The sequence below is a fragment of the Hydra vulgaris genome, chromosome 04 (assembly GCF_038396675.1).
Source record: "Hydra vulgaris chromosome 04, alternate assembly HydraT2T_AEP".
Taxonomy (NCBI): Eukaryota; Metazoa; Cnidaria; class Hydrozoa; order Anthoathecata; family Hydridae; genus Hydra; species Hydra vulgaris.
The window spans coordinates 44298035-44309703 of record NC_088923.1 but is presented as its reverse complement, the minus strand read 5'-3'; the positions used below and the strand labels follow the sequence as shown (position 1 = coordinate 44309703).

The 11669-nt window shown below is 28.6% G+C and overlaps 1 protein-coding gene across 4 annotated transcripts; it reads left to right on the top strand.

Moving 5' to 3' along the window:
• The first annotated feature begins 432 nt into the window (after positions 1-432).
• Positions 433-11193, top strand: LOC136079827 (uncharacterized). Of its 4 annotated transcripts, none has more exons than XM_065796425.1 (8): positions 441-663; positions 2689-2818; positions 9078-9340; positions 9425-9538; positions 9638-9823; positions 9928-10466; positions 10709-10868; positions 11002-11193. In XM_065796425.1, exons 2-6 carry the CDS (start codon positions 2760-2762, stop codon positions 10134-10136), a joined length of 831 nt encoding a protein of 276 aa, XP_065652497.1. In that variant the 5' UTR covers positions 441-663; positions 2689-2759; the 3' UTR covers positions 10137-10466; positions 10709-10868; positions 11002-11193. The 4 variants fall into 4 exon arrangements, with proteins under 4 accessions (XP_065652499.1, XP_065652497.1, XP_065652496.1 ...); XM_065796424.1 differs by having other exon boundaries at positions 441-668; XM_065796427.1 differs by lacking the exon at positions 2689-2818 and having other exon boundaries at positions 433-668.
• The last annotated feature ends 476 nt before the right edge of the window (positions 11194-11669 follow it).

Genomic DNA, 11669 nt, shown 5'->3' with positions numbered 1-11669 from the left:
TATTAAATTTTCATTTCTAACGTGCGATATTAGTTATTCGTACGTAAAAAACGTGCGAATAGACAAAAAAAAGTTCGCATGTAAGTGCGAATATAGACTCATCCATAAATTAATTCAAAATAGCCCAAACAACATCATTGTTTAGTTTTTAGCAAATTAACTTACAAATTACTCGCTTCAAAAATGCATACTTTAAAAAGTTTAATGTTTTCAAAACTTTAAAACTAAATTTGCTAAAACTTTAACTTAGTACAGAGTTTATTTTTTATATTTTGTAAAACTTTATAATTTGAAACACTTTTACCAAATTTTTTAGGTTAAAATCAAAACAAAACTTTAGCTATTAGCTACATCTGCTTATTATTTGTATCTATGTAAACATTGCTGTTTAAATATAACCTTAACGTTTGTTTTTAAGATTTTGAGTCTTTTGTTTTAATAGTTAATTATAAGATGCCGTAGTGGTGTAGTGGTAGAGCGCTCGCCCCATAAGCAAGAAGTTCCGAGTCCGATCCTCACCACATCTCAGGTAGAACCGCACTTAGCCTGTTTCTCCTCGCAGCGATCTTGTTCGTCGAGGTTCATGTTTTGGAGTTATGGAGTTGAGAAAGGGTTGTAACCACAAAAGTAGCCTTCTCGACTGCAATGGCGATCACGGCCTTGGTGAGGTGAATAATTTAAAAATAAAAAAAGTTAGATATGAAATTTAATTCTAATATGTATAAAATAAGAATAAAGCTTTTCGGATTATTTGTAACGAATCGCAATATTTTTTCTTTTTTAATTTTTTAAACTTTCATTTTTAGTTTCTAATTTTAAAATTAGAGCGGATGATTTTATGTAAATAACTGTCATGTGACCGTAAAAATGTCCCGTTTAAGTTAGGTGTTTTTTTTCATAACCCTAGTACCTCGGCTAGACGGGCTGTTTTTTTTAATATAATCTATCTCTAAGTAAACATTGATTGAGATTCTTGATTTAAATTTTTTGAAAATAAGAAACCGCAACCAAAAACAAGATGGTAGATTTATTAACTAAAAGTTATTTTCCTAAAAAAGAATTGGTTTTGGTTTTTTATTCTTTTAAATTTAGCATTAAGTAATTTATCAACAATTTAAAAATATTTTTGCAATACAGAAATAAAATGAAAGTATCTGTTCTCTTTATATAAAGTAAATAATGTAATCTTACAGACAATTTTACCAATGTACTGTTGCACCGACTAAATGTTTGAAATCTGAACAACCCTCTATCAATACAGCCCAACAGTGCCATAGTAAGCCAAAACGACGCCCGGTGCGTTAATGAAATTTGCTGACCGCCCCCTCCTCCTCCCTCCTCCTTAAAAAAAAACGGTCAGACTAGTTTTCATTTTTTTTAAACTTTATTAATAATAAAGTTTTAATGTTTTTTAAAAGTCATTTTGAGTTCACTCTTCTGGCCTTCAGTTATGCGAAATCATGTATAACATCATTATAATTAAGTTAGTTTGCCAGTGTTGATTCAATTAAGATGATATACAAGTTTGATAATCAGTCTTGGCCCATTGAAGACCTTAAATTTTATTTGCTAAAACTTCTTTCACAAAATGCAACTGTCACAGGTAGTGTCAAAAACATCCTCAGACAGATTTCAATGTTTGGGAAGCAGCTTTCAAAGAATATTTATGAATAAGCTGTAAAAGATCAAGTAGATTGGCACTTTTTAGATTATCCATTAAAAATTCTGCCTGAAATATGAAAATTTCCATTTCTAAATTTTTGTATTCAATTTTTGGACGTGTAACTATAAGGAAAGATTTCCGTTTGAAAATATGAAATAACTATATTTCTTTATATCTATATTTTAAAACTACTGGTTTAAAAAAGTTGTATGATAATCTAAATTATTCTTATATGTTTAAAATTAAACTTATATGTTTGACACTACGTTTCTCATTTGAAAAAACTTATATGTTTGACACCTACAAAACGTTTCTCGATTGAAAAAACTTATATGTTTGATACCTACAAAACGTTTCTCATTTGAAAAAACTTATATGTTTGACACCTACAAAACGTTTCTCTTTTGAAAAAACTTGCATGTTTGACACCTACAAAACGTTTCTCATTTGAAAAATGATTCATAAAGAAAGCCAACATATTTATTTCAACAAAAAATTAATCACACTAAAATAAGAAAAACTAAAAAAACATAAAAAAGTAACAAAAATATTTCTTAAAGTTAATTACATTTAATATAACAATTTGATATATATTTGATATATGCCTAATATAATTATATAATTTTCATTAAAGATAATGAAAAAGTACCTTTACATTTTCGAAGCAAAAACTTGAAGGGATAGATAAAAAATATCTAAAAGTAATTAACTAACATAAACGTAACAAAAACACTAAAACTATTTAGCTGGATGTAATGCAATGAAATCTCGATAAACCTTAAAATTACAAATTAATTGATCCGATGTCACATACATTCATTTATTTATACATTTATTCTAATTAGACGTCCTTGGAGGTCCAAATTATTCGAACTTCGTCCTAATTTTTAATTTGGACGTCTACGGACGTCGATAGTATTAATACGCTTGCGCGAACTATTAACCGCCATTGTAATTGTGTTTTTGAGTATAATTATATTCACTGTTATATAACAGCGTGCTAGTTGCAACATTTCTTGTTACAGTTGCTTACTCTGTCTTCCTACATTACACATTGCTTACAGTTGATCATTCTGTCTTCCTGGAAAATTAAATAATGGAATGTAAGACGTATTCAAAAAGGTTTCAAGGAGATTCAAGTGAAAAATATCAAAGGTAAAAGTAAATTTTGAGTAAAACAAAGCTGAATCTATTAGCATTGATTATAAATGTTAGTAGAAAAACTATATAAGTATATAGTATATAAAGTTTTTTAAATAACATCTATTTCAGCTTTGTTTTATTTTCTATAGTTAAAGCTTTATATTAGTATAATATTAGGTATGCGGAAATCGCGTTTTACGGAACCGATAAATGTGCTAAAATTTTGTGCAACGATTTTTGAAGATTGATTTTAGAGATAGAAGTTGTACCAAATTTTGTTGACTTGTTTTTTAGAATTTCATATAAACATAGATACTTTTTCAAAAATAGAATGATTTAACTTGGATAATATGTGCCTTTTGATTACAATGACGAATTTTATAAGTGGGTTTATTGATATTCACAACTGTTATTTACTTTCTCTATCGAGCAAATATTGAAGATAAAGCCTGACAAACTCTATCTTTTTCAGACACTCGAGTATGCTCATTTTTTATATTCCTGCCAAATTTTATTGCCAAATTCAGAGGCGGTGATATCCTATTTGGGCGCACAATTTTGGTACCTAATTTCCTTTTTTCTATAATCTTGTGCAGACTTATGTTGATTTATTTTTCGGAATTTCATACCAACAAAGATATTTTTAAAAACTTGAATGAATAAACTTTAATAATATGTGTTTTCTGAATAAAATAATGAGCTTTATAAGTAGCTATATTGATATTCAAAAGTTTTGGCAAAACGGTTTTTTACTTTCTGCATCAAGGAATTATTGAAGATAAAGCCTGACAAACTCTCAATTTTTCTGACACTCGAGTTAGCACATTTTTTATGTTCCAGCTAAATTTCGTTGCCAGATTCAGAGGCGGTGATACCCTATTTAGGTGCACAATTTTGGTACCTAATTTCCTTTTTATTTAATCATTTGCGGGGGGGAGGGGGGAGTACGAGATAAAATTCTTTGCAGGTTAAATTTTATTATTATTGATAATCACATTGTTATATTTTAAGAACAACAACAATAAATTAGTATTAAATAACAATAATATAAACCTTTTTAACTTAAAAAGGTTTATATTATTGTTTGTTTATATTATTACTGTCATAATTAATAATTTTATAATGTTGCTTTATTTAGATAAAATGAGTGAAAAGTTAAATTGTAAGAATTTTAATAATTTCATTTTGAAATTTATTTGTTGATTTTTGAATGGAAACAGTAAAACTAATAGTAATACTATTATTATTAGTAATAATATTACTATTAGTGTAAAATTATTAAGGTGTAAGACCCCTCAAAAAATTGTTTATTGAAAAAATCTCTCTAATAAAAAACCAAGTATATTCTGAGAAACAACTATATAACAAGATTTTAAATAATCTAAAATAAATTTATTAGTTGCCATGGTTACGAAGTAAAATGGCAACTAATAAAATTAATTTAAAACACCCAAAAATGTTTAGGCCACCCCAGCCATTCTATCTCAGTAACCGAAAGCATATAGAATATGACTTTTTGGCATATGATTAACAACATAGTAATCTACAAACTGAACTAAAATTGTTCTAAAAACCAAAGTATTTAAGCTATGCTGAGTTTTTCAAAATGGCGTATTTAAAAAAATGCATTCTTGTAAACTAAATCTTCTATAAATCAAAAACTCCTAACAGTATTGTAAAATTTTTAGTTCCAATTGTAAAACTAGATGCAATAAACATTTGGTGAAAATTTCATGCATATCTGACATACGGTTAATAAGATAAGATGGCCAGGAGGTTAGAAATTGATAATTTGAGAAAAAAGCATTTAAATATTACATTAACAACTTTACCAAATAAAAATGTCAAATACTCAATTTAAAATCTGTTGTTCATAAGAACAAGAACCAGAATCATATAGATAACCATCTTGGTCATTCTCTGAGTCATCTTCTTTTTTTTTTGCATCCACGAATAACTTGTTTTCGCTTTTTAAATGTTGGTTGATTTTAATACTCTATGAAAATTAAACGCTTTTTGTTTATGGTTGAACAGCCTTGAAGAGTATATATACCAGGAATAAAGAGTAAGCTTTTACAATTGCCATCACCATAATAGTTAACATACCTTAGTTTACTTTGTGAAATAGAACGACCAAATATTCTTTGTGCACCAATTACTTCCATGCCAGAAGCAGAGCCACGATAATTTTATTTACAAACATGTGATAACTTTCAAGCTTCAAATCCAAAAGGATTATTTTCTTTAAGTTTTAATTTTGGACTACGTGCTTTGCATGACCGACTCATTGGCTCGTAATCAAGAATTTTACCTGTGGCCATTGGTATTGCTGTAATAACTCCATTTAATGAAGAAAACCCACTATGTTGCCAGCTACCATCAGCTGATAATGCAGTGTCAACAATATTTGAAGAAGATTGACAAATTTCTTTAACAGCTTCAATTATTGTTTCTTTTGCAACAATTTTAGCACAATCAGAGACAGATTTATTTATTTTGTTGTAATCATTTTTAATCATAGGTTTAGGAATGTTCATTAAAGATGTAAGCTTTTCTAATCCTGAAATAACTTGACCACATGACGCATTGAATAAACTATTATATTATTTACATTCAAAATTTTTCCCCAGAATATTTCTTTGAAGTACAAAATTCAGTTTTTTCATTGCAGTTAGAGCAGCAAATATTAAACATTGAGTTGAGTCCTTTTTTTAGGGAAACATTCTTAAAGATTGAATTCTGATTGTCTACAACATAGTTGATTAATTACACCAGACAAAACTTTAGACAAAAAAATAAATAGCTTGCAATTCTGATTAAAAACCTGTTGCTATGTGTGTTGCTAGGCAGATCAAATTTACCCAGTCGAAGGAATAGATTTATATCTCAAGAACTAAATCTTACTTGAAGAAATGGTTTTCAAATTCGAGTTCAGCAATAAATTTCGTGTCAGAATTACACAAAAAAAATTTTTTGATTCTTTAATGATTTTTGAGGGGTCTTACACCTTAATAGGGTGTTTTCAATAATACGGTGCTTCCCCCAACCCCACATACACCCTGACTTAAAAATCAACCTCTCGTATTTGTTCTAGAAAGAAATAAAAACAACTACTTGCATATAAAAACTAGCAGTAAAAAAAAAATACTTTTAAAGATGAATTATTGATATTATGACAGTGAAGGTGGAAGTTGGGTGGCCCCTCTAGCCTACCAGATACACCCTAAGGGTGTATGACAGTGTTAATGTGTAGGCTATTCTTATATCTATCTATTGAAACTAAGTTTTAGGCATATATATATATGAGTTGACAAAGTTATAACAATTTTAGTTAAAAAAAACTTTATTTTGACCACAGTTTTATCAACAAATCCATATATCTAAAAATCGGTACTTAAAACGTCATAACTTTTTGTGGAATCGTTTGATTTTAATAATTTTTTCACTTTTAAAATATTCAATAGAAGCTCTTTCTAATGATATATAACAACCTAGAATTTATTCAATAAAAAAATTTCATGTAGCATACCTAATAATATATAGTATATTTCTAGTGGTATCTCTAGAGATACCACTAATCTGCTAGATTAAAATATTTATACAAAAACTATATCATATAGTTTTAGTATAGATATTTTAATCTAATAGATAATTATATCAGTAGATATATTAATCTAGCTAGATTAAATATTTACTGATTTAATAATCTATTAGATTAAAATATCTATACTAAAACTATATGATATAGTTTTTGCATAAATATTTTAATCTAGTAGACTAAAATACCTTTTGATTATTTACATGTTTTATAGACAGCTTCCATGTTTTTTTCCTCTTTTGAAATTTTAGAGTACTTATTAAAAATATATATTAGTATTTTCTGGTAATCTTAATTCTAGGAGTCCTAGAGGTAAGACAACAGTATAATAATAAATTATTATTACATATATGGAAAAGTTTTTAATAATAATAATAATATTAGTTACAAATAAGTAAAATAAATTTACCACCTTATCTCTATTCAAATAAGTTTTATTATATGTATATTTTACACAATTTTATTATTTGCAAAGTGTTTTTTTAGGAAGCGTATAACTAACTGGCGTAATAACCGTAGTCATGTGTATGCAATTTCACAATGTATTGATTCCCCAACAAATGATTCAAATATTAGTAAAAACTTAGCTATAAAATCTTTTAATTGTGGTTGTTTCATGCAATCAGAAAGTGAGAATGAATCAGATTGTGATCATCAGCCCAAAATAAATAGTGTTTCGCAAAGTTTTAATAGTTTTATTTATTCTTCAGATGATGAATTTTGTGAGTTAACAGATAATAGTCAATCATTATTAAAAGACATTCGTATTTGGGTATTAAAGCATCAAACTACACGAGAATGTGTTAATGACTTATTAACAATTTTAAGAAATCATGGGCACCAACTTCCAAAAGATTCAAGGACAGTTTTAGGAACATTGAACAAAGTTGATACAACCGAAATGAATGAAGGTGAATATAAATACCTTGGCATAAAGGAAGGTCTTGAAACAATTTTAAGGCGTAGTGCATATAACTGTCATGAAATTAAGCTACTCTTTAATGTAGATGGTCTCCCTATTTTTAAATCATCGGGATACCAATAAAGGCCTATCACATCTCAATTTTCTGTTTTTCAACCTTTTACTGTTGCCTTGTATGGTGGTCAGAAAAAACCAAATCCTATTGAGTTTTTAACCAATTTTGCACATGAGCTTAAAGAGCTGCATAATAAAACAGTTATTTTATGCGGTAAATCCTATTATGTCTCAATCTTTGCAATTCCATGTGATTCACCTGCACGCAGTCTTCTGAAGGGTATTGTACAACATTGTGGTTACCATGCCTGTGAGAAATGTGATGAGGCTGGTGTGTCTGTTAAAGGTCGTATAGTTTATGGTACAATTAATAGTAATTTGGTTTTAAAAAAAACTGATTATGGGTTACGTTCGGGCCAGTATGCTCAACTAGATAATGAAAACAGATCTCATCAGCATATAGTGACTCCATTGTATGAAATTCAAGAACTAGATCTTGTTCAACAGTTTCCATTGGACTATATGCATCTAGTTTGTTTAGGAGTAATGCGTCGTATTTTATTGTATTTAAAAGGAGGATATCCATGGATATTCTCTGGAAGATTGGCTTCTGCAGATCTGATAGAGATATCTCATCGTTTAAGTGAACTAAAAGGAAAATTACCTTCAGATTTTGCGAGACAATCACGTGAACTAACTGAAGTTAATCGGTGGAAGGCTACTGAATTTAGAACTTTTCTTCTACACACAGGCATTGTTGTACTAAAGGATGTGCTGGAACCAAAAAGATACAAACATTTTTTGAGTTTAGCCCTTGCAATACGCATGCTATGTGAAGAGGAAACCATCTTACAATGCAGTTATCTAAATTCAGCAAGGCAACTTTTAAATTATTTTGTTACTAATGCACATGACCATTATGGTGATACTTTCACTGTATATAATATACATAACCTCAAGCATCTTACTGATGATGTTGAATTTTTTCAATATTCTCTTGATGTTTTTTCATGTTTTCAATTTGAAAATTATTTGAAAACCTTAAAAGGAATGGTAAACAGAATCCATTAATAGAAATAATTAAAAGGCTTCATGAATTAAAAGATACTTACTCTGAGAAAACAATTCCTATTACCAAGTTTAATGGACCTACTAACTCTTGGTTTAATACTCAAGATTGTATATGCTTTGTGAACAACATTTTGCCTGATGGTAGATTAGTATGCAAGATGTACAAAAAGAGTGAACTAGATAATTTTTTTGAAGATTTCGTTTTTTCTAAGACTCTTCAAATATTTCTGATAAGAAAAGATACACTTTGGTCAGATCAAGTAACTTGTACAAATATAAAATGGATTGCTTACCACATGGAAATGATCAAGTTATCATACCATTATTAAATTGTGTAAATTTGGGCTGAAAAAAAAAACTACCTAATAAACTATACTTACCTTTATTTATATTAAAATTTTCTACTTCTAAACCTTTTTTATGAGAAAAGATTTATTTAAATATACTGTTTTTGGTTTTATTATTAATCTGTTTAAAAAAACTTATAAAATCTGAAGTTAAGATTATATGTAAACAATATTGACTGGTTTATGTTTCTAATTTAAAAAAAGTAAAAAGATATTTAAGATGAATGTAATATGTATGTACTTTTGATTTGTTCATTAAGTCCTTTTTTTTATTCTCAGGCTTTTTAGTGCTGTGGTTATAACTGAAAAAGGTCTACCAACCAAGACAGTGGTTCCTTGTCATTGGGTTAGTTTAGACAAATATATTGTTTATTTCCCACCCAAAGGATACAAAACTCTTGGAACTTATATTTCTAAGTGGGCTGTTCCGGAACCAAGCTGGAAAGAGTATAAGTTTACTGAATTTATTTTGGAAGCTGGAACGTTAGAGACATGCAACCAGATGCTTCAATTTCAAACAGAAGATGAGTCAGAAAATCACGGTTTATATTTTTTATTATTTATATAATTTCTCTTGATAAAAAAATTATTGAGTGTATAAATAATTTTTTTGTATCAACCGTAAGGAAAATCAAAAGAAGTTCGAGCACCCAGTCCTGAGCTGAACATCATTTTTAATTGTAATGAACCTGTAAACAGTGGATTTTCTCATAAGCTGAGCGATAGATATTCAAATACAGGTGACTAAGTTTTATGTAAAGGTATTCCAGAAAAACTATTTGTTTGATTAGTATTTATTTCAACTTTATTGTTTTTTTGTTTTTTTCTTTTTGCATTAGAAAAACTGAAAGCAGCTCAAGCTCCAAGTCTGTTGCCTGATTTTACACCTGATTTCATTAACAAAATTGTTGGAAAATCAAAAGAAGTTCGAGCACCTAGTCCAGAGCTAGACTTCATTTTTCATTCTAATGAATCTATGAGCAGTGGATTTACTCATAGGCTGAGCAATAAATGTTCAAATACAGGTGATGAGGTTATATTTACAGATATTTCAGAAAAACTGTATACTTTTTTAACTATATTTTCAGAATAAAAATTTAACTATATTTTCAACTTGATTTTAAAACAGGTGATTTAAAAAGGAAACATTCAAATATAGGCAATGGTGGAGTTTCTTTTAAAGAAATGTCAAACAAGCGTGAGTACTTTTGTATTTACTTGTATATATTTTATCAATGTTGTTTTTCATTTTTGAAAACTTTTTCATTTTTTTGTATTATATTGATAATAATATTTATAATTCATTTTAGTTTCAGAATTAAGAATTTATTGTTATAATTAATTGTAATTAAATCTAATTCAATAGTTGCAATTAATAATAAATATTTTTTCAATTTTGAAAAATCATAAATTAAATATTTAATTAAATTTTCGCTTTACTTTTCGGAATTTCAATATGCAATTTTCATGGAACTAACAAGTCAATTTGATCAAGTTAAGGAGAATCAAAAAAAAATCCTTGATCGTCTTGAGCTACTTGAAAGTAATGATGCGGGACCCAGTGGGTTCGCAACTGCCGATATTTTAACAGAACCAATAGATACAATGGAAAGATTTGATGAGGAAGAAAATGGACTAAACTCCAGTAAAGCAGCTAGGTTTCGCAAGGTAGTTTAGTTAGTTTTTTTTTTTTTTTTTCCACCTTATAGAAAAAGTAAATTTTTTCAATAGTTTTCAATGTTACCTTTTAGTTTTGAGTTTTAAAAATAAAACTCAAAACTAAAAAAGCTAAATTTTTTATTTTAAATTAGAAGTTAACAATTTTATTTACAATGACTTTTCCTCAAATAGACACAAGATTGAGATTAGCTTGGATTTTTTTTTTTAAATAAAGTTTTTATTGTCTCTAGATTACACAGATTAAGGGCGTTGGTGGTTCAACGCCACGTCGACTAGTTAAAAATGTGTTAGACAGCATAATGACACAACCTTTACAAAGCTGCTTCAGTAAAGATGGGATAAAAGGAAAACGAAAATTTGTGGCCACAACGTTATACAAATGTTTAAAAAGTAAGTTAGTTTACATACCTAATTACATCGTAATTAACTTAAAGTTTTTATCAAGTTTTGTTATAAAGAACAAAAAAGTCATAATAATATTTAAGTATAAATGAAAATTAGTTCTAAATTTTGCTTGTTTTAGAAGCGCTCATCTCAGAAAAAGATGGTTTTGACGTGGGCAATATTGAGACACTTGTTGGCGACTTGTTAAAACGTGCAATGCCGAAATTGCAAAAAGAAGGAGTTAAATAATATAAAAATTTTTCAATTTTTTTTTAAATTATACCATGTATTATAACATTTAAACAAGTAAATAAATTTTTAACTTGAAAAAGGAAATTATTGCTAGATTTCGGTGTCATGCCTAAATACGACGACCATACGTTTGATAGGACGTCAATTTTGGACGAATTTGGACGTCCGCCAGACGTCTCAATTCGTCCAAAAAGTGTTTTAAACGGACGTCCTTGGACGTCCACTGTAGACGGACGAAAGGTGTTTCATTTGGACGTCCATTAGACGTCCGAAATGGACGTCCTAGGTCCAATTTGAACGTCCTTGGACGTCCAAATGCCCACTGGGTTGTATTTACTTTCTACAACCTGTTTTTAAAATCACCTCCCCATTTTTATTTAATGCAGAAGCAAAAAATGTTCATTGTGACGCAGAAGCAAAAATTAAATGTATACAATAATTATTATTTTTATATAAGTAATGAAATAATATAATGATTTGTAATTAGTTTTCCGCCACGCCAAAAATTTCCGCCCTGTGCGACTGCACCTCTCGCATACCTATTCCTACGGTTCT

Coding starts and splice junctions, on each gene's coding strand:
- LOC136079827 (XM_065796425.1), top strand. CDS start 2,760: ATGGAATGTAAGACGTATTCAAAAAGGTTTCAAGGAGATTCAAGTGAA. Junction 2,819..9,077: donor TCAAGTGAAAAATATCAAAG/GTAAAAGTAAAT, acceptor TTTTATTCTCAG/GCTTTTTAGTGCTGTGGTTA. Junction 9,539..9,637: donor CGATAGATATTCAAATACAG/GTGACTAAGTTT, acceptor TTTTTGCATTAG/AAAAACTGAAAGCAGCTCAA.